The sequence below is a fragment of the Phoxinus phoxinus genome, assembly GCF_949152265.1.
Source record: "Phoxinus phoxinus genome assembly, chromosome: 10".
Taxonomy (NCBI): Eukaryota; Metazoa; Chordata; class Actinopteri; order Cypriniformes; family Leuciscidae; genus Phoxinus; species Phoxinus phoxinus.
Window position 1 is genome coordinate 18,198,064 of NC_136885.1, and position 23,895 is coordinate 18,221,958.

The window sequence follows — 23,895 nt, forward strand, 5'->3', positions numbered from 1 at the left end:
ATTTAACTGACAGCAACCTGCTCTGATCTCTAGTTTTTCAGCAACAGGAACAGGACTGTGATGTGTCATGTGATACTTCCTGGCCCTAATGACTAATTTCATTCAGAATATTATTATTTTTTTTGCCTTTTTATTGGCTTAAAACCTTGTTTATATATTCACCAAACTTACCCAATATTTGCCTTATTGTATGTTCAAAGGTGAGCTAGATATTTCACCTTAAACTGTAGATCTATATATCCAGGCTGAGATTTATACATATGATTATATAAGTACTGTTTAATGAAAACAATAAACTGTTAGCATGTGCTCTACTTTAAAACTTGTGTGGAAGTATGTTTGCACAAATCCAGTTATGACATCACATACTACCGGTACTCAAAATGAATAAATTGTAAATGAAACTGAGAATCGGATTTTACTTTATTGGAAAAGGTTACTTTATTAAAACACCTACAAAAATAGACAACACAGGCGATGACACTGACTAACACAGGCAGGGAGTCTAAAACAGAGACAGACAGACCCGATTAATAACAGATAGCAATATTAATGAAGAAAATTATGTCCCATGAATTATTTACATTTTTCATTATTTAAGAAACATGAATAGCTGAGGACAGAACATGCCCACAACTATATTTATAAAAAATAAAACAAAAGTTCAGGCCTCAGTGTACCAAAAACGGTTAAAGGTCATTCAATTGGCGTAATTGGGCATGGCAACATAACCATTTGGGAATCACATTCTTCCGTGTATATTACAGTAAATGTTACTTATGTTGCTCTCCACCCCACCTACACACGCAGTCTTCCTCTTAAATGAGGATGAGGTGGCGTCACCACACCAGTTTCAAGTTAAATGTACAGTCTGCAGTCACTGAAACCACCACTGAGATTAAATGCAATTACGTACTGTTGCTTTAAGAGAGTTTCTCTGCAAGTGTCCCACAGGTTTACATAGTAAATTCAGGACAAATGCTTTGGTTATTTTTCTATTTTGTTAGTTTATCTCTATTTCTCTTTATAAACAATACATTTCTTATTGGCATAAATTTACATTTCTGTGGCCATTCCGCTTGTTTTTCCACCCCCCCCCCCCTCACTTTCTCTCAATACGTACTTTCCAGGCCCATTCATTTCAATTTCAGGCAAGTCCAGGCTCATATCGAGTCCTTTCAAATAGTGCATTGCTAGTACATTGCCATACATCCCATCCCAAAAGAGCTTTTGAATTCCAAAAGTCTAGTTTAACCCAGCACATACTGGTACCAACATGATCTGCGTAAGCCCACAAAATGGCAGGTCATTTACAAAACTATCTGCAGTCATTTTCTGTGCCATCAAAAATGATAACTCACATTCAAACTTAAGGCCAGTTTCACAACAAGAACAATATTGGCGTCCACACCGACGGATAATAACGTCATGTTGTGTGAGATGAGGTTATGTCGTCTGCTGCTTTAAATGCTCGAGCTCTTTAAACTTGAGTGGATTCTGATTGGCTGTCAAAAGCTCTGGTGTGGACTTCCCTATTTTCATAGAATTTAGATGATTAAAAAATTATAGTTATTATCCTAGGTGTGAATGAGCCTAAAGGGACCATTTATATGCAGACAGACACGAGGTGGAGTCACAAATATCCATCCTCTAATTCACCGCAATTTTATCGTGTCATAACAAGCCCGTTTCACACATCAGCGATTTTGTTGTACGTAAATATAGTACCTTGTGTCATATTTGAAAACACTGGAAGCTCTTCAACATTCGTTTTTGACGTTCATCGAACTCCAAGAGGTCTAAGGACTCATGAATTTGCCCCTATGGGATTCCACCGTTACAATGATTCAACAAAACCTCATTTCATATAATTGAAAAGAAAACGTCCCACTCAATGTTAATGTTTAGTGATGATGAATTACCCTCCACCACAAAAAAGACATGAAAAACTGGCTGAGCAAAGTTAGACTTATAAAATGTTATTCACTATTATTACTTAATATGCAAGTACTTTTTTTTTTTGTATTTCTTCTATAGTATGTTTCAATATGCATAATCAAAAATTTGTCAAATGCTGCCTGAAGAAAACTAGGACTAAATAGACAGTTTGTAGAGCCGTGTGCTTTTGTGCTGCCTGTCATCTACCTATAAAAACCCTCCACCAGTTCCTATGATTATGTTTTGAGATCTATTCAGCGTTCAGGGAATGAAAAGACAGTTTTGATACATGTAACAGGACCAGCATTTAAGGTTCAGAGGCCAAGCAGCATTTTATCCCCAAATCAATTTCATATTATTCCTGTATCCTGTTAGCCCATTGTCAAAGCTTAGTCATCAGAACTGAACCTGACAGAACCATTTACACAGAGGTTTCATTCTCAGGTTCGTATGAAAGACAATTATGGTGCATTTTTGGAAATGTGAGCTCTGTGAAACCAAATACTGTGGAATAGTGATGTGGCATGTATAAATAGTGAGGAAACAGTGAGCCTAAAAATGAGTTGGGGATAAAATATTGCTTGAAAGGTTCAGGATAAGGGATGAGAAGTGGGTCATTAAGGGGCACCGAACCTGCGGCTTTTGTTCGCCCCATCCCATCAAAAAAAGACACTAATTTACATAAGAGTGCTTAGCCGTGTCTGCTTAAGAACACACCACCTGTCTGTGGTCCACACACACTTTCTTACATTCTTCCTCTCTTCATCTCCGTCACTCTCTAAACCATGTTCATTGCGTCTTCGGTGAGGAAGGAGTGAATGTACGCAAAGGAAGGCCGTAGTTTACAGTCTCTGTTCCAGCAGCTAAGCATCAGCTCATACAAACCCTGTGGGCAAACAGCCGGGCGAGACAGGTACACCTGATGAAGAAAAAGGGAGAGAGAGAGTTTGGCTACGCTTATTTTTTTTTCAGAAGGGTTAATAAGTGTTAGAAAATATACACATACCTGTCTGCCCTGGTCTCTGAAAAACTCCCCTGCGTTGTCAATGACCTGTTCATCGGTCATGTGACTGTACGGTTGCTCTTGACACACACTCAACATCTCCCACAGTGTCACGCCAAATGCCCAGACGTCACTCGCCGTGGTGAACTTCCCCTATACACACAGATGCACACACACACATACAAAAAAAATGACAGATGAAGGGCGCCAGTATTATGTATTGCATAAATGACACGTTGCCTATGTGACTATTATATATAGTGGGGTCCAAAAAAATATATATTACAAAATGATATTTAAGATTGTTGACACTCCTTTGTACAGATGAAATAAATGTTAATACACATTTTATATCAAATACGCCTGATAATAAATGATAAACAAATTATATTATAAAAGAGTCTTTTTGGACCCCATTATATATATTTTATTTTTTATTACTAATATTTACAAAATGTTATAATATAATATTATATTTCTTTATTATATGATAATAAATATTAATTAGTAAATACACATTTAATGAATACATATATCTTTATTATGGTAAAAATTAAGAAAAAATTAAGCAATTTAACTAGTGGTTGCAAACTTTTGGACCCCATTTAATATAATATATTTTTAATAAATAAAAAGAAGATGTACAAAATGTTATAATATTTCTTTATAATACATATTAAGTCTGATAATATAATCATATAATATAAATTCAGCTTATAAATATCTCAATTAATATTAAATATATTATAATTAATTCATAAATATTCATTGCATAAATAAATATATCTTTATTATGGTAATGCAGAAAAAAATTATGCATTAATTTTTCACTAGTGGTCGCAGAGTTTTTGGACCCCATTATACATTTTGTATTGTGATTTACTAATAAATAAAAACTGTTATACAAAATGTATATTATAGTATTATATTTATTTATTATAAGATATCAATTATCATTAATATAATTAATAAATAAACCTAAATTAAGTAATTCAATATATTATCTTTATTATAATAACATGGATGAATCAAACTAATCAATAAAAAGTTTGTCACTAATATTCCTGTATTTTCATTTATTTATTATAGCCAAGTTACAGATGTGAGTGTTCTTACCATGAGGATGCACTCCCATGCCATCCAGCGAATAGGCAGCACAGCTCGTCCCTGTATCCTGTAATAATCGCCAGCATAGAGGTTCCTGCTCATGCCAAAATCAGCTATCTTTATGGGACGCTCTCCGCCGCGCTCCTCCTCCTCGCCCCTCTCTCCACCCACCAGGCAGTTTCGTGTGGCCAGGTCTCGGTGCACAAAGTTCAGAGACGACAAGAACTTCATTCCTGATGCGATCTGACTCGCCATGGAGATCAGAGCTGGGTAGCTGAGACAGAGACAGAGATTTAGCCTCTCTTTTATATTAGGTGCATCATTACTTGATATTGTCGTCGTACTGTTCTGTGTGAGTGTGTGTACCTGATGGTTGGTGTATTATGTGAAGGTCCAGTCTTGTCCAGCAACACTCTATGGGAGAGGTACTGATTGAGGTCTCCGCTCTCCATGTACTCTGTGACCATACACAATGGGTCGCTGCTTACACACACACCCAGCAGGCAGATTATGTTCGGATCCTTCAGGCGAGATAAGATCTTCACCTCCTTCAGAAAATCATTCCTGTTGAAAGAAGAGCATGAAAAGAATGAGAGTAATAAGAGAAGGGAAGAGGACAGAACATTTTGAAAATTAAGCATGAAGAATTTGAGTTTATTACAATATTACAAAATAAACAGCAGTTTTTGTTTAACAGATAAAGAACTATTCCAACCAAATCTGATTATTTGGCACATGACCTTATACAACAACCTCAAACTAATATATTGTAATTATGTTTTTATATATATGTATATATATATATATATATATATATATATATATATATATATATATTATAAAACAGAACAGTTTGAGAAAAAAATGCAATTGCATTCAATATATATATATATATATATATTTTTTTTTTTAAGTTTTATCTGTCAAATCAAAGTTAATTATTGATTTAATTATAATAAAAATTCAAATTAAGTAACATTAAGAAAAAATATATAAACTTTGTAAAAAAAAAAATATATATATTAAATAGAATTTATTTAAAATATAAAATGTTTCTAAAATGTATTTATATCTTAAGTGTACATTTGACAACATGTACAGTTACCTGGCATTTTTTGAAGCATCTGGCCGTAAAATTTTCACAGCCACCAGAAGAGGGCGTCCTTTCCTGACATTAAACGGGAACTCAAGGTTTGCAAGGTCCTGGGGGTTTTCAATCTCACACAAATGAACCTAAGGAAGCAAACAATAAATAGACTGGTATAAAGGGAACAATATTATTAAAAATCTGCTTTTAAAATCTGCTAAAGAATCCCATAAAGCTAAGAGAGGAGTGGGAATTTGTAATGTTTATGCAATCCAAAGTTGTACCTCTCCAAATTGTCCTTCTCCCAGCTTTTCTTTGAATACAAGTCGTTCCCGTGGCAACTCAGGCAATGGCGGGCAATCAGTGGGCGTGGCTGAGAGGGCGGGAACTGCATATGTATTGTTACCACTAACGCCTTGCAGACTGATGATGTCAGCTTCTGCATAATGAGGAACACTCCCCCCGCCTCCTGATGCTTCTCCATAATGAGCCCCTGATAAACCAGGGGGCGGAGCTCCAGGGTAAGGAGGCGGTCCCTCCTGCATCAGTAGGCCTTTATCAACCATGTCAATAGCACATGCTGAGTGAAAAAAAAGTACAAAAGAAAACCTTATAGTAGAGAGCTTATCAGCCATTTTACATTAAAATAAGTAATTATGAACCGAACGCATGCACTAAAACACTCACATACACTGGAGATGAGACATTACATGCATACTGTGATATGTATGGTTTTTAGACTGCTGTCAGAAAACAGTGAGAAAACACTAACACACACCCTACAGTACCTCATTTCTAACAAAACAATATCCTTTCTTCAGCTATGGGCACTTTAAGTTTCCAAGACAGTTATAAATGTGACCTTCCTTAACAAAAGATAAGTTTAAATATTTCCCCCCCGGTTTCAAAGACAAGGCTTAAAGGCACAGTATGTAAGATTTTTGGTTTAAAACATCCTAAAACCACTAGAACAATGTTATATATTTTGATGATTTGTGTACTTACATTATCCCAAATGTTTCTAAAAAAAAATGTAATACAGAGAAATGAGCAGTGTTAACCAGAACATGAACCGTGTCTGTGTGTCGCCTATCAATGACATAATACCATGTTTTTATTACATAGGTACACAATTATCAGGTTTTATTTTGTAGAAACCATGGAAACACCAACAACTCTTTAGAATATTATGTGTGTTTTTTAGACAGGTGAGCAACTGTTTGGATACATTCATCGACAGAAAACTAATCATTGTTATACAGCTCAACAAAGTAAGTCTTTTTGTTTAAATCTAATTTTCTTGACTTACCGCGAGTACCATATTTACCATGCCTAATATCGATCTAGCTCACTGCAGTGTGGAACAAGTGTCACACATAGTAGCCACCAAGCGAACGCACAGAGTAGCATTATAACAACTTTCAACACACTCAAATATATCTAATATGATAAAACAGCGATGCGTCACCCCACATACACCTGACCGGAAGAAGCGGAAGCGGCGTGATAAAAGTTCCACTGCTCCCGCCGTATTCTCCACCGGCTGTAGAGGTGAAGACAACAACTCACATGATTCTGCAAAATCAAGGCGTCATCAAGCTACGCCTTTGTTTTAAATAAGCGACCTCTAGTGTCGAAAAATTACATAGTGTGCCTTTAAGCCTAGTCCCAGAATAAAATGCATGTTTGAGCTGTTTTAACTGGAAGCAACTTGCTCTGAGATATCTTAAAATATGCCAGTGCCATTGTTTTGTCTCAAGATGCACATCAGTAATGTTTTTTTCTAAGGCAAGTTTATAAAAGCTACTTAAATGTCCTAAATTAACTAATATTAGTCATGTCTGTGAAACCAGGCCTTCGGTTTTAATAAAAATCAACCCCTGAGACATAAAAGTCACAGAAATGTAATTTAATACATGTTTAATACCCTCTGTGCTGTTCTGGGGCCACTATATCACTCTAACTGTTACCTTTAAGAGTTCAGGGGACTTTAACTGCTCCCTGGGGAGGATACCACCCCTTGCCCCTTTCTTAGGGCAATATGAACCCTCTCTCTCTTACCCTGGGACAGGTTTTGGGGTTTTTCTTGCTGGCTGTGGCAGTTTGTCAGCCTGTTGGGGCCATGTGTCAGGTCAGACAGGAGGAGATGATATGCTGGGTTGTTTAACAGCAGTGCTAGGAGGACACATACACAAATCCCACGGACACACAAGTCCACGAAGGGTACGACAGTGTGAGCAGTCACCACATGACAAAAACGACACAACCAAACCACAACACAGACGCATCACAACACGAGACGAGACGAGACGACACAACAAAACAAAACAAAACACAAACAACAGGGCCGTTAAGGGGTGACAGAGCAAACCAGTTACATGTGAGATGCACAAACACAGCAGGCAGTGTTATCATCCATAATGATGCAGGCTGTTAATTATCTTTTCATTGGTCAGTCTGTTCTGAGGCATTCATTTATGTTAATTAATATATGAAAACAATCACACAATGAAAGTATTCGTCATGAAAGCAACTGTGGCAGGAAAAAAAAACATTTGAGTGTAAGTGGAGTTTGAGTGAAATAAAATATCCCTCCTCTCTGTCAGATAGGACAGTGGCTCTTTGTGTCTGGATTGTGGATTGTACTAAAGTACTTTTTCTGATGTCGTTTTGGCTGTTCATTCTCCGTGGTAACCCTGGTTCCTGTGCACTTACTGACAGAGGTATGTGAATGCTTCAGTGTGTTTTGTGTGTGTCACCTGTGCTGTCCCGCTGGTCTCGGGGCCGCAGTACAGTGCTGGGCTCCTGGTATTCTCCCTCTCGGTCCCTGTCGTCGGGGAAGGTGTGTATGCGCTGGTAGCGGCTGGAGTATGTGTGCGTGTTAGTGTTGTTGATCACCACGTTGTCCAATGGAACCGAAAGATGAACCCGCAGCTCGTCGCTAGAGAGGCTGCCTTGGGCCTGGATACGTAAAGACGAAAAATAAAAGACCCATGAAAACAAATTTAGAGTTTTGTAGCAATTTGTCCATGTCTGTTAGTCGTCTCTATACTAATTTACTCCTAAATGTTTTAACAGATAAATGCATATAAAAGGTATAGTTTTCTATTGCGAAAATTAGTCAAAAAGATAAATTACAAAAAATATTTAGCTTTTCTACTACAGTGTAAAAAAAATACGTTTATGCGGTGTAATTTATATTTTATTCACAAAATTGCTTTGTCTATTTTTACTTCACCAATGAAAATAGTTCCAAACAAAGACAAAGCAGAATCAAATTTGTGTGTCTCACAACACACAGTAGTGGCATTCCTGAATGAATGAGTGCTTTTGAACAAATCTGTTGGCTGAATGATTCAATGACTCATTCATGAAGAGTTATTTGATTTGTTGATAAATTAATCAGGCTGCATCCAAAATACATGCTGTACCCTACTATATAGAAGGCGAAAAACAGTATGTGACAAAATAAATATGTCCGAATTCACAGTACTAATAAAAACAACAGGGCAAAAAATACCTGGATGACCTACTTCTTCCAGCGAGATTCAGAAGTGTGCATCTGATGGATCTCATGGGATACTATCCCATGAGGCCACAAGAGAGGATTTATGAATCGCAGTGAAGCGACATAACTGACGCTGGTAGGTCATATGATAATGACAACATGGCGAATGTAGTACGTCCAGATTACATTCATACTACACACATTCATACTATAAAGAATGTACTTTTTTTTAGCGGTCGTGAAGTAATTACTTATTCAAAATAAGTACCTACTCAAGAGAGTATGAGATTTCGGACACAGCCTCAGTGTTTTTGAATGAATCAACTGAGTGAATGATTCAATCACTCACTAATAACTAATAAAGACAGAGAGTGCATCCAAAATCACATACTCTCTGACATATTTCTTGTAATTACTTTGCTACCTTTAAAAAAGTATGTTCTAGACTAGAATAAACAATTGTGAATATAATCCATACGTTGATTACGTTCTACATCAGTCATCTTGTCCTTATCATGTGACCTATGAGAGGCCTACTATGTGACCTATCAGTCATGTCCCTTCACTGCCATTAACAAATACTATATATGGCCTCATAGGATAGTAAAGTGTCCATCAGATACACACTTCATAATCTCTCCAGTAATAGTAAGTCATCTGGGTATTTTTTGCCTACTATTTTATAATTTAATAGTAGGTTTTTTCAGTTTTTCACCCACTATATAGTAGGGAAATATGCTATTACTCATTTTATTCCTAAATGAATTCGTGCAAACACAGACAAGTGGAGTAATACAAAAAGTGAAAAGTCCCATTGCTGTTAAATTGTATAAAAGAGCTCCTGGAATCAGATTCAAGGACTGGAACAAACTGATATATTATAGAAAACACGTCAACATGGGGGAAAAAGAAATACACTGTAGAACACAGTAATGAAAAAACACCTTGCCAAGTAGCTTCTTCCAGTACTGCCTCCATAGAATGACGGCTATAACAGCCAATAGGAGCAGAATAATTCCAACCAGGCAGCCAATCAGGATGGCCGTGTTGCTGCTGTCATCTTTGGCCACAGGTAACCCCGCCCTCAGAGTGATGGCAGAGAACTCTATTAATAAGAAACACGACAGATTTATGATTACGTGTGTATGTTAATCTGACATTGAAATGATTACAAACACCATAAACAAGGCATTTATAGCCTACAGAGTGTTTAGAGTGTAAAACCAAAGCTTATCTGTCCATTACAGCCACCTTTTAATCTCATTGCTGTAAATGCCTTCATGGTAATCAACACACTTTTTGACTTTCTTTCTTATACACTGTGTGTGTGTGCTTATGTGTGTTTGTGTAAATTTAGGAGGCAGCTGTTGTTTTGGGGGGCAGTAATAAGCTTTGACAGGAGTAAAGGAGCTGTGAGAGTGGGCACAGTCCAAAACTGAGGGAACTGAAGTTAATTCAAAGAGAGACAAAAACAAGGACAGCTAGAGGAATTTCACAATAGATCCTTTAAAAGCTTGGCTATATAAAACACTAACTCAAAACAATATTGCATTGTCAACCAAATCATGCATAAAAACTTTCTCTTTAGCCTTCAAAATGGATACTCATGCACACACAAAACCCCCAACCACATTCTCAAGGCATTTTACAGTATGAGAGGACAGAGTTTTTAAATGTAAAGAAATTTAGAGGGAAACATTATAAAAGGCCTGTGTGCTAGAAAACATGCTGTTAAAATCTGCGGTGTAATAAGCATGTAGACGATACTTTTTCTTCCCCTCGTCCTTCTCTCTTTCTCTCTCTCTCACCTGTTGGCATGCTGCTGGGCAGCAGTGAAGTAATGTTCATGAAGAGGTCTGGAAAAACGAGGATGGACAGGTCAGAAGAGGGAGAACTAGAGAGGTGAGGTGGGTGATTGAGGGGCAGAGAGACATGGGAGTGCTGAAAGATGAGCTAGGTCGGACTGTGAAGATGGGGTGAAATTAGGCCCTTTCAGCCTGTAAAAATGCATACTTTTCCCAATTCTCCCAGATGTACCTCATGAATAAGATTGAAAATCAAGAACTAGTTCCAATAAGTAAACAATGTTCCTAAGCGAACCACCCTGGTGGCTAGCTCCTAGAACTAAGCTCCTAGAACTACCTTGTGCGAAAGCCCCTAAGTATTTATATTTGATATATTATAAATATACTTTTATATAAATAAATATAATTTATATATTTAGTCACAATTTTAATAAATGGTGCTTTTAGGCTATTATTATTTGTTATATTATTACATTATTATATGATATACTGTATATATATATATATATATATATATATGTGTGTGTGTGTGTGTGTGCGTGCGTGCGTGCGTGTGTGTTTGTTTGTGTGTATTAATGAAAAATAATGTAAATATATGACATAATAATAGCCTAAAAGTACAATTTATTACATTTATACTCTGGACCAAGCACTAAATATGTAAAAATTTGTAAAATAAATAACTAAATAATAATAATACATACATACATTTATGTGTGTGTGTGTGTGTGTTATATATATATATATATATATATTTATATACACAAAAATGTTTTAATATTTGAAGTAGCATTGCTTTTGTATTGTACTTTTACTATACATTTTGGACAAATTATTGGGGTGGGGTACATCCTTAAAAATAATAAAAGTATTGTTAGAAGAATCATTAAGGAACTTTTCTGTTCCAATTCTAACTATTATCACTAATGCAAATGTCACACGGCAATGCGTTGCATACACACTCATAATGCGGTGAGGTTGACATGCGTCCGACTCACCAGTGGGGCTGCTGGTTCCGTTTGCATAGCTGGGGGTGGCATTGACAGGACGAGTGCTGGAGGAAGGGAGAGGAGGAAGGGCAGATCCATCCTCAAACGGCACTGGAGACAAGATAGAGAAATGTTAATGGAGAAAGAATTAGATAAGCAGGCTTTATCTCTGATGAAGAATGAATATTCTCTCTATCTTATCTACAAACCCAACAAGTGTGAGCACAAAGTCTCACTTTCTCTCCAAAAAACATTCTCTCAGTAGTTGTTGAAGATCTTACTGTAATGTAATGCTTATATTCTGCTCATATTCTGGATGCTACTGACCAACCAATCAGAACTCAAGGTCACACACTGAAATGTCACTAAGTTGTCAGTACTTTGGTATCTAGCACACTTGAGCTAAAATTCATAAACACGCAGGTCAGAAAAAGAAGCCCATGAGGATGAGTAGAAAACAAAAGCAGTCGACACGTTTTATGTTTCGAATGATGTGGGAATATTTGCTTTGCGGCAAAAGATCATACATTTTCCACTAATTTTCTGCTGAAAACAGATCTTAAACCATCCTAAGTTGTTTTTTTGCTGGTCTCAGCTGGATTTAGCATGCTAAACCAGCATAACACCAGCTTGACAAGGCTGGGAGACAAACTAGACCTGCTTAGACTCCCACATTAGGCTGGTTTAAGATGTTTTTAGCAGGGTTTTTACACAACTTTGAAAAACTGCCTGAATTCCATCTGATCGTAGTCAAATATTTTTACATAATGACCGCCAAACTATATAATAGAACGATTTCCTACAAAGCTGTGCAAGACGCTCTTTCTTCTCACTTTAAATAAAAACCTATATTTAATATTTGTATTTATCCATTTCATAAACAGTCATGTAATAAGTTTCAAAGTAAAACATAAATTACTATTAATGAGCCAGTATATGTTGCTGCGAGAGGTCAGGTGTGTGTGTTCATACTCGAGTAGAAGCTTATCTCGCTGATGAGGAGCCAGCGGTCACTGAAGGCGAAGCGGCAGCGGAGAATCTGGGCCGGTTGTCCTCCGAGTGGCAGTGAGATGGTGCGGGACGACGGGTCGTGTAGGTCGGACAGCGGCACTTGAAGGCTGAGCGCAGGCTCCGCCCACGGGCTCAACAGACTGGCCTTAAACTCACACACCACCTCGCTGAACACCCGCACGCCTTGAGTGTGCCTGTTATTGCTGTGCACCTGAAACAGAGACATTCAAAAACAACAATCTGCAATAAGACACTACAAGACTGCCGGGAACAAAAATAAGGAGCAGTGGGATTAAAGGGCATCAGGGAGAAGTAAACGGATGTTATCAATCCACAAATGGGAGAAGAGGAGAAAAAGAAAATAAACAGGGAGTGAATGAAAGGTGGAGGGCAAGAACATATATAATGTGACAGGTTAGACATTAATGGTGCTGTTAGGTCAGCGTTTAACTGCGCACATGTGTGCAAACGCTCACCGACACATGAGACACGTTTCAAAACAAACCAGCACAACAGCGGAGGTTAAAGTGTAGCCGAAGCCATCATGGTGACACCTCATACCACACACACACACGCGCACACACACACAATATATCCTCAAGTATGCACCCTTTGATGGACTGCACTGTAAAAAAATCGTTTTCAAAGTTGTACATAAAACAAAGATTTCTGGAGTATGCTTTGCAAGAAAATACCATTTCAGTCTTTCTACTATTATTTCATGTTTGATTCAATGCGTTTCCTGCAATTTCTTTGCGATTATTTGTGGCAAATTTACTGGCAAATTCGGAATGAAAACTGTTTTAAAGTAAATCCTACACCATTTTTTTTCCCAGTGTGTGACAAACTTTGCATTGAACCAATGGGGGGAGGGGGGATTGATTTGTAGAGGAAAACTGCCGGTGAGGCTGGCGGTATTTTGAAACTGCAGGAATACAGACGGAAATACTCCAAACAAAGGTCTGGGAGAGCGAGCAAAGGGAGGCGACATAAATCATCTCACAAAGGCTCGTGAACAAGTGCTTGTTGTTGTTATGGGAAATGTTTTAATGGAGCCTCTGGTCCTATTTCTCATGTCTCTTTTGGGAATCTGCTGCGAGATTTAAAGGAAGCGAGTATGAGCGGAAGTTTTTGAAACTGTGGGAAGCCGCAGGAAAAACAAGGCAACATGGGATAATGATGGCATTTATGAATTGTGCTATGTCAGAGATAAAGGAATGAAGTCAGAAGTGGTACAAACACAGCATTCCTGGCCAGAAAGACCCTTAAAAAATGACAATATATGAAACAATCCAATAACAGAAATAATTACGTGGTGTTGTTGGAAAACAAAACACTCGGATGCCTCTCCGAATCACACACAACCACAAATGCAAAGCCACAGGCAAAAAGACAAATAAAAACAAATCAAATGTTCATTAAAGAGTTGAAAGATAATGACAGACTCCTGAGGGTGATTTACGAGGCAGAGCTTCATTACGGCCCTACTAACTGACTGAGATGAATTCTGGGATAGCTTTTGTCGTCTAGCATAGTGGGAAGTTTGAGTTGATGAACATCAGATAATTTACTCACCCTCATGTTGTTCCAAATCTTTATGACTTTCTTTCTTCTGCAGAACACAAAAGAAGATATTTTGAAAAATGTTTGTTTTGTCCAGTGTCAGTGAGTGAGTTCAATGTTATTTTGGACCCCACTGACTTTCATTGTACGAACTAAAACCATTCTTTTGTGTTCCGCAGAAGAAAGAAAGTCATACAGGTTTGGAAAGACATGAGAAAATGTTTTTTCATTTTCCTTCTAGTCTCATTAGTTTGCCATTTGCTGTGATTTTTTTTTTATCTAAAGCAATGACATTAAGACATTTTAAGTGTGACCAAACATATTTTGGGCTGTTTGCATACATACTAACCTGCATGGTGTGAAAGACCCGTGTTTTCTCAAAGTGAAACTCAATGTCAACAGTGGGCTGGTCCAAGGAATCCCGATTCCAGCCCACATAATCATATCCTGGCCACACTCTCAGCTCTTTACTCTCCATGAAATCATTCCCACCTAAAACACCATCACACAACTGGCCCAATCCTCCGAACATCACCCTATGGAGAAGAGAGAGACATTACAGATGTGAAATCATCAGCCATGTGCACACACATACACACAGATGTATCTACTCACATACATGTTGGAATTTCCCATGCGCACACACACATCTGGCTAGTGTCAAACGTTAGCTTAGCCATTGCAAACATTTCTGCTCCATTAAAACACATCTGGGAATGTTTCTACACAATATTCATCAACCCCACCTGACAGATACACATACATACATGAAAAAAGGGTCTGGACTAACATATCTCACAGAAAATTAAGTACGACAGGACCAGGTGAGAATTGAGAAGGTTAACTCAGCAAGTTCTCAATTGATTGTTTTTGACACACAGCATGAAACTAGGGTTGGGAATAGAGAAATGGTTCTTTGTGCGTGGTTTTCTTTACAATAATTGAATCAAATGTCTTGTTTCGTTATCAGTATTAGAAAGTTAATTATTCTACAGTTCTAAACTTGTGTAGTCTTGATTCCAAACAACTCTGAGCTGGTTCTTTTTAGCAAATCAAAAACATACAAGCAAACAGTGTAGTCCACTTTTACCACTTTTCTTTCTTTCTTTCTTTCTTTCTTTCTTTCTTTCTTTCTTTCTTTCTTTCTTTCTTTCTTTCTTTCATGCAGGGGAATTTTACAATACCCATCCTTACTTAAACCTACTTGACTGTTGTTTGCTGAGAGACAACTACATGATGATTTTAAAGGTGCATACATACAGGTGCATTATACAGTACACAAGAGTTTGAGTTCGTCGCCAGTCGCACACCAGCTCCAGACAAGCAATGACACTCAAAACTATCCCATTACTATAGCTAACATTACAACAACAGCATATCTTGGTTCTGTGACACATAGAAAACAAATGTTACTCACGTATGGAGCAGAAACAACGCAACCTCTGCATTCGTTTTCAAGCCTTCAGGTCTCTCCAGCGCTGGAAAGCTTTTCTAATATTAACGCATGTCCTAAAGCTCTTGCTTGACCATAACCCTTATTTTTCCAGTGACATTCCTCTGATCTTTTCTCTTGTGTTGAGTCTCTCATCTCTTTCTACATTAATTCTTAAAATATCCCTCTTGCTCACTCTCTCTCCTCCTGTTGATTGGCTACAAGTGTGTTGTGTGTTGTGGTGCTCGGTCCAATCCACTTGCAATAGCGTTTCTCAGAAATCGCTTACTGCACCTTTAAAATGCAATTTGGTGGTTTCTACATCATTTTAGTTACCAATATGTGTAGCACACATGTGGTATTTTCATGCAGACATGGAAAACAAGCAGGGAGTATGGAATTACGTTAAAAAAAAAAATCAATTTGAAGAAAAAAGTTGTGTGTGTGTGTATTACCCTGCCTCTTTACTGCCATCATATATGGAGTCATTAAGGTAGACAGGCGAGCCTGACAGGTTCATCGCATGACCCACAGGAGCGGTGTACGCCTTCAGTCCGTCTAACAGAGAAGAAGCACATCACTCAATGGGAAACACCATTCCACTGCAGAAAATACCCGCAGTGAATGTAATGTAGATGAGTGTGTGATCAGGATGATGGATTGCTTGTCACGTGTGAGACTCACCTTTCCAGACACAACCATAGAGTTCAACTCTTAAACACACGCTCATCACACGGTCCGCCAGTGGGTAGAAGCGCACCATGCGTGCTATGATGGGCGGACCCAGGTCCTTCAGGACCACATCATATGTGTTCTCGTTCCCTGACACCACCTGAGACAAAAACAACATAGAAGAACTGTAACATACAAAAGATCTGAATTCTGTTGACAGAAGTTTGTTGTGATAGTTCACATATGGGTTAGAAACCTCCTGTCCCCAGCGGTCCTTCCAAGTCATCCACTGTCGTCCATCACGGGAGTAATGCAGCCGGTAACTACGTGCAAACTCCCTCCCCAGCCCATCTGCATGGCGTCCCTGCGTGCCCACCAGAGACAGGAAATAAAGCTTGTGCAGGTCCACCTGTAGATACTCTGAGCCGCTGGGAAACACCGGACCAGCCGGACACCACGCCCCGTCCCCCTCTCCAGTACTCAACCTGGGACAGGAGACAAACACAAGTATTATGTACATGCTCGACATGCAGATGTGTGGCATGTCCTATTACTACTTTATTTCCCTAATTACTTCCAGCCCCTCCTATATATATATATATATAAAAAAAAATTAATACATTTATATATATATATATATATATACATATATATATATAAAACAGTATAATAGGCAAATATGCAGATTAGTGATGTGTTTTTTTTTTTACATTTAGAGATGTAACATGAATTAAAAATGTACAATTATATCATACTTTTAAATGTGTGAATCTCATGAAAGCACACGCACAAAACAAACATATTTTGCATAAATAACATTTTAACCATTAACTATTCTTTTTAGCATTGTGACATTGTGACGATGATTCTCTTTACTGATACTTTCACTGTATTACAGTAATTATTTTTAAATGAAATTCATTAAATAATTTAAAATGTGTACGGTATATAATTTTTTTCAATGTGACAGTAATGAGAAATTGTCATGTTCAAATACTTGAAAATAACAATGCAAATAGTCTTACAGGTTACAAGATTTTTAATTTTTCCCAAACGAATCTCAAAAACAAAACAATAACAATAAAATCACAATTTGTTTTCACATTGTTTTCACATTGCAAAAACACACACCTGTTTTATCTTTTAAACTTCCAAGCACACTTTCTTCACTCACAGACACACGTAATGTCCTGAGCGATCAACCACTGGCTCATTATCAGTACAGACTAAACTTCACTCACTCATAATTGAAAGAACAACACTGAATGCCTCTGCATTCAGCTAGTGTTATCACATAGGTGACGAGACACTGATGACAGACAGCCGAGAACCACAAACACTCAAACACAAAGAGAACTGCACCTGAAATAAGATATTCCAGTGAAGTGTGGATATTGTCACCTCACTGAAACCTCATTGAGACACAGTTGAGATCGAGAAACTGAGACCAGTCTGAGACATTTCTGATTCACCCTTGAATCTTTACCATGACTTCAGATCTATTAAGACACATGCATCAGTCTCACAGACCCTTTCAAAAACAAAATATAGTCTAGTTCACTGAAATGTTCTTCTGACCACGAATAGGACACTTAAATGTGACCCTGGATCACAAAACCAGTCATAAGTCGCACGGGTATATTTGTGGCAATGGCCAAAAATACATTGTATGGGTTTTCTTTTATGCCAAAAATCATTAGGATATTAAGTAAAGATCATGGTCCATAAAGATATTTAGTACATTTCCTACCGTAAATATATAAAACATTTATTTTTGTGAGTGAATCACCAACATAGATGGACAACTTTAAAGGTGATTTTCTCAATGTTTCGATTTTTTGCACCCTCAGATTCCAGATTTTCGAATAGTTGTATCTCTGCCCAATAGTGTCCTATCCTAACAAACCACACATCAATGGAAAGCTTATTTGTTCAGCTTCCAGATGATGTATAAGTCTCAATTTAGAAAAAAAAATACCCATGTGACTGGTTTTGTGGTCCGAGTTCACAAATGTGAAGAGAGAGACTGTTATACTACTGTCATGTAAAATTATCAGTCCAGACCCAGTTTTAAAAATCGCAAGTACAACAAAGCTGCAAACAAGGTTTGTTCCTGCAGAATATTCCAGTTAACAGCGTTTGTTCTTCTGTAATATTGTTTATACTTTGGTAATTTAATCTGTGTTGCTGCTTCAAAACCGAAGAGTGTTGGGTTGTTTTCTATATACGAGCACTTCCAGAAACTTATTTAGTTATAAACTGAAAGCCTGTTGAAAACCAATGGTTTATATTTTTACCAGAACTGGAATAACTTAAAATTAAACTGAAATTAATTAATTGAAGGAATAATACACAGATTAATCAATTATTAAAATACTTGTTAGTTGCACCCCCTCTTCATTCTGTCTTTTTCTCACTGTATCTTTTGGTCTTCTTGAGCATGCTGTCAGACAGCTGTTTCTCTCAGAGGTCATGTGTGTGAGAACCATCCCAAATATACAAACATCACACACACCCCTAAACCACTGTAACCCTATCATAAATCCCATCTTCAGCACCTCTCAGCACTCCATCATTCCTCTAAACCTCCACCCTCTTTCCCCTTTATTCCCCTTCCCCGTTTAAGGCTATATCCCCCTCTCCCTTGCGTCATTTTTCCTGTAAGCTCCTCTCCCCTCCGTTCAAAATCCCCTGCTGTCTTAAACAGAATGTGGACTTAATAACAACCACATGATCTGCGTGTTGCCAAAAGACACACACACACACGCGCACACACACACACACACACACACACACACACACACACACACACACACACACACACACACACACACACGCACACGCACACGCACACGCACACGCAGTTTTTGTGTTTGTTGTGTGTGTGTTTGTGTGGTTCAGGCAAACCCTACATTATAGGGACAAAATGTCATGACATTTTTTGGGTCCCCACGAGGAAAATAGCTAATAAATGTTATGATGTTTTTTAAAAATGTAAAAATTCTGCAAGTTTTCTGTGATGATTAGGTTTAGGGGTAGTGTAAGGGGATAGAATATGTGTATGCGTGTTGCATCTACTATGTGTGTGTGTGTGTGTGTGTGTGTGTGTGGTACTGGCCTGTATTCAGCAGCATGTGAGTCTCGTCCAGACAGACAGTGCTGTAATGTCATTACCTAATGCTCTATATCAGGACACGCTCCATTACTGACATCTCATGTAACCTAATCACGTCCTCTCATGAGCCTCACGGAGCCCACGAACACAAACAACCAACCACAAATCACACAAACACAAAATGAGAGTGCGAATATTTTATTATGCATGCAATGAGTAAAAGATGCGTGAAATGAAATCATGTGCTCGTGCTCACCTGCCGTGTTTAGCCTCGGTTGAGTCAGACCAGGCACTGGATGCGGTGATGTCAGAGTCAGGTATGGTGCCGTCTTCCATCCCCAGAGCATAGCGACACTTAGCTGTGTGATACACAAGAAACACTTCAGACAGGCGCCCTGAACACAAACTCATCATGAAGAGTCAGGATGGTGACAGAACACTTATTCTGAGCAGTGTTGTTATTGTTAACTGAAACTTTTTGTTAATTGAAATAAAGCTGAAAAAAATTATAATTCTAATCTAAATATTAGATGAAGAAAGTAGAAATGTTGCCAAGTAACTGAAGTAAAGTAAGTCTAAATTTTAGTACTAAAAATACTAAAACTGATATATATTAAATATAACTAATTTAAAAACAAAACAAAAAAAGTCAAAAGCACATGACAAAATTACTAAAATTAAAAATTAAAATTAAAATGAACATCCAAAAATAAAAGCCATAACAAAATATGAATAAATTCTATAACAATATATTAATTTAATCATTAACCATTTCAGTTGTATCTGACTCTTGGTGATTCTATGGGCCATCTCTTGCCATACGCGAGAGACTGTTCATGAATTTTCTTGCCGATGGTTTTTCCGGGGTAGATCGACAGGTCTTGAGACACACGCACACACACACATGCACACGCACACAACACAGCCCAATTTAGCATCTCCAATTCACCTATACTGCCGGTTTAGTAATATTAATTATTTAGTATAATTTAAATATACATAATAGTACAACTTTTACTAAATCCTATTATTAATACTAAAATAAAAATGTTTACCAAGCTTTTTTATTAACCTAATGATGGAAATGCCCTCTTATTTTTTTTAAAAGATAATAATCATCACACCAAAAACCTACCCTGATCAACTAAAGAAAAAGGCAATCAATCAATCAATCAATCAATCAATCAATCAATCAAATCAAATAAATCGTGTCAGAGCTGAGCAGGTTTCAAACTGGGGATTCCAAAACGAAATGCTTGAGGGTCCAACTAGAAATTTGAAAAAAAACAGATTTTGCAAAATGTTAATATTTTACACCAAGCTAACATGCTAACCTAAGACATAAATTAAATAAAACACTATTTTTTTTAGACCTAATTTCTCAAATTATTATTTCTGACATGTAGTCACAGAATATAGGACCCTTATTATATTATTGAATTGCAATTGTACACTATATCTTACGAGGAGGGGGTTCCATCATGTTTTGGGGTCCCTGTCATCAAAGATTTTGAAACTCCCCTGAGTTAACGGATTAAAATATTTTAATTCAATTAAAGTAGTATTTTGTAGTTAACAATTCAGTTCCTTTTTAGGAAGGAAAAAATAATAACTATATGCTTTTGTTTAACAGTGTCCCATGCATGGGTGATATGTCATGAGAAAAAAAATACAGACAAATTTAGTTTTGTTAAATGTTCCATTCTGAGTTTAGTTTATGAATAAATTAAAAATAAAAATAAATAAAGACGGTCTTTCTCCAACATTAACTAATAAAATAGGGGCTTCACTAGGAATTTCAGTGTGCAAAACTTGTTTTAACATGCTAACTTTTTTTTTTTTTATCAGATTTTTCTAAATCCTTGGGGCATTTTGTCCTTACAGTATAGGTAAATCACGTCCCATACACGGCACAATGTCAAATTCTCACAAAAATACCAAAGCAGCATTGCTGCATTGTTGGAATTGCTTCAACAATGCCTGACAGATGTAGTGCAGGGAGCAGACAAAAAGAAATTCAGAGATGAAATGAGGACAGTAGAAAAATTCTGGCACAAACACACTGTTGAAATCATCCGCACGGATCGCATGTCAGTCCTGCCTGTGTGTCAGTTCAGAGGGTGTGCCTGTCAATGTGTGTGTGTGTGTGTGTGTGTTGAAGCTGGGGGTGATGGGTGAGGTTTTGGGGGGGACGCACTCAGTTGCTGTAAAGTGAGTCATGAGATGAGAATGCAGAGGCTGGAAAACAAACCCTACCCAGCCAGCGAGACCCTCACACACACGCACGCACACACACACACGCACGCACACACGCACAGTGGACAGGTGCCTGTTTCATTACATCATCAACCTGCTGCCAATAAAATTCTTTCTCTCTTCCAAACTCTCTCTTTCTCTCTCCGTGACTCTCGGTCTGTCTATCACACATCTCCAGCTAATACAGAGCAGATGAGAGCTGCGATTTACAGTCATTTAAGATTATAAGCAGATGCTCTCTAGTTTCGACACTGAACGCCGGTCTTGGTGACACGAATACAGTCATTTTCTGCTCCTGATCTATTTGCATCTCCACGTTCATCTCTCTCTCCTGAGAAAACACATTGTTCTCACTAAAAATAATAGTTGCGCCGGGGCAAATTCACTTACACAGGGGGTCTGAAAGAGGGTGTGTGTGAAAAATGTTAGAAAAAATGGTATAACGGTGCATAAACGTATGTAGTGTTTGCAAAACAACTACTCTATCAGTATTCATTACATTTAAGTGAATTCCCCCCACTATCTCTCCTTGCGTCACCCCTCCTTCACTCTCTCTCTCAGTCTCTGGCAAGCTGTACATGCAGACGTTCCAGCTTATTATATGATTAACTATCAGTAACTGGGCATGGAGAAAAACACTGCCGCCCATACACATGGATCATATGCCTTCATTCAGAGACTGGGCTTGAATATAATGACATTTAATAGGCATTAAACACACATTAGAAACCCCAACAAACAGAAAAGATGTAGACTGTGGACTAGAAGAGAATAAAGACACAAGAGAAGACTGATTATAGGAAATTTGACTTTAGGACTTTGTGAGGTTCCACACATCCTCAGGGTCTGAACGGTCTGACCACAAAACCACGTTCAATAAACTGAGAATGGGTGTTTCTCACATTAGCTGTGATTTATGACAACAACTAAGAGCATTCTTACCAGAGTCAAAATGCCAATCCAAGTCCTGTGTTGCTGTCCAGGAAACGAGGAGGACAATGAGGAGGGCAGGCAACAACGACAGCATCTGTGTTGCCATTGCAACAGTGACACCTGGTTACCTGTCCAGAGTTGAACTATCTTCAACAGACATACCTGAGGACGAGAGAAAGGGAGAGAAAATCATTACATTACGTTTTTATTCATATTATTTTTAAAAAGGAATACCTGGCTGTGAAATTTGGAGCTATGTTCTTTTAAGATGTTCTATTTGGTTCTGTTTTGGTGGAAATGTGCTGTCATGACTATTAATGGATTTGGGGTGAAATTTGATCTCAGTCAGGTATGATGTCATAGCGTGTAATGAGGGGAATCTCCACTGATCTACACTTGATGAAGTCAGTTGGATTTTAAGCACTTGATATCACTTCATTTGCACTGGTGGTCCATCAAGTCTTAGAAACTCTCCCAAACACAACATACTGTCATTCCTAAAGCCACATGTAGAAAAAGAAATTACACAGCACGCCATCTTTTCCATTATATCACCCCTTCTCTGTGAGTACGGGGATTTGAGTTTGCATGTAAAGGTTTTTTTAGTGCATTTAAAAACCACAACTGCAAAAAAAAATTTTTTTAACACACAAATCCAATATAGAGGAAAAAAAAAAATCTAACTTGTGTCTCCTGCAAGGGCAACACAGCTCAGCCTAATGTATACACTACCGTTGCTAAGTTTGTGGTCAGTAAAGTTGTTGTTTTTTCAAATAAATTAATACTGCATTAAAGGATGCATTAAAGTGATCAAAAAATTACAGTAAAGTAATTTATAATGTTACAAAAGATTTCTATTCTAAATAAATGCTGTTCTTTTGAACTTTCTATTAATCGAAGAATCCCCCCCAAACCATTATCAAGGTTTTCACAAAATATTAAAACAGAATAACTGTTTTCAACATTGATAATAATAAGAAATCAGCATGAAGGACCATGCGACACTGAAGACTGGAGTAATGATGCTTGAAAATTCAGATTTGTCATTCACAGGAATAAATTACATTTTTGATCAAATAAATGCAGCCTTGGTGAGCATAAGTCTTCTTTAAAAAACATGTGTAAAAATCTTACCGCCTCCAAATTTATTTAACTGTAGTGTACAGTACAGTTTTTTCACACACTCATGCTGTTATTCCAGCATCATCTGGCATTACAGTTATTTCATCCCCATAACAACATGGTCTCAGTAAATGTGATTTGTGTTTGTATATGTGTTTTTCACAGCGGCACGTCCCACAAATCCATGGAATGAGGGGTCTCTGTGAGTGTGTGTGTGTGTGTGAGGTGCCAGCTGTCCCCGTGCGGAGTGACAGCACTGCTTCTGGGGTCTGTGAGAGACAGACAGCTGATGCACAGCTGTGCAGACACAAGGACAAAGAGAGTAGAATCTGAAAGGAGGTGTGGAAAAGAGGT

At 37.7% G+C, this 23,895-nt stretch overlaps 1 protein-coding gene across 7 annotated transcripts in view; it reads right to left on the reverse strand.

Moving 5' to 3' along the window:
* Positions 1 to 406: 406 nt before the first annotated feature.
* Positions 407 to 23,895, reverse strand: part of ddr1 (discoidin domain receptor tyrosine kinase 1) — a 34,670-nt gene continuing 11,181 nt past the window's right edge. Inside the window, exons 2-20 of one of the 7 annotated variants that reach the window (XR_013799190.1) lie at positions 22,429 to 22,581; positions 19,487 to 19,589; positions 16,372 to 16,600; positions 16,128 to 16,275; positions 15,899 to 16,001; positions 14,361 to 14,547; positions 12,410 to 12,659; positions 11,447 to 11,548; positions 10,452 to 10,499; positions 9,588 to 9,748; positions 7,895 to 8,096; positions 7,197 to 7,310; positions 5,420 to 5,715; positions 5,154 to 5,281; positions 4,415 to 4,612; positions 4,058 to 4,322; positions 2,945 to 3,094; positions 1,858 to 2,857; positions 407 to 1,806 (exon numbers count right to left, since the gene is read on the reverse strand). Coding sequence is in view for 4 of the 7 variants with exons in the window: in XM_079624616.1 (XP_079480742.1) it covers positions 2,717 to 2,857; positions 2,945 to 3,094; positions 4,058 to 4,322; positions 4,415 to 4,612; positions 5,154 to 5,281; positions 5,420 to 5,715; positions 7,197 to 7,310; positions 7,895 to 8,096; positions 9,588 to 9,748; positions 10,452 to 10,499; positions 11,447 to 11,548; positions 12,410 to 12,659; positions 14,361 to 14,547; positions 15,899 to 16,001; positions 16,128 to 16,275; positions 16,372 to 16,600; positions 19,487 to 19,589; positions 22,429 to 22,525 (2,922 nt within the window). In the remaining 3 variants the exon portion in view is untranslated. Of the gene's footprint in view, positions 2,858 to 2,944; positions 3,095 to 4,057; positions 4,323 to 4,414; positions 4,613 to 5,153; positions 5,282 to 5,419; positions 5,716 to 7,196; positions 7,311 to 7,894; positions 8,097 to 9,587; positions 9,749 to 10,451; positions 10,500 to 11,446; positions 11,549 to 12,409; positions 12,660 to 14,360; positions 14,548 to 15,898; positions 16,002 to 16,127; positions 16,276 to 16,371; positions 16,601 to 19,486; positions 19,590 to 22,428; positions 22,582 to 23,895 lie in introns of all 7 variants that reach the window. The other 6 variants (XR_013799189.1, XM_079624616.1, XR_013799188.1 and 3 more) reach the window with 6 other exon arrangements.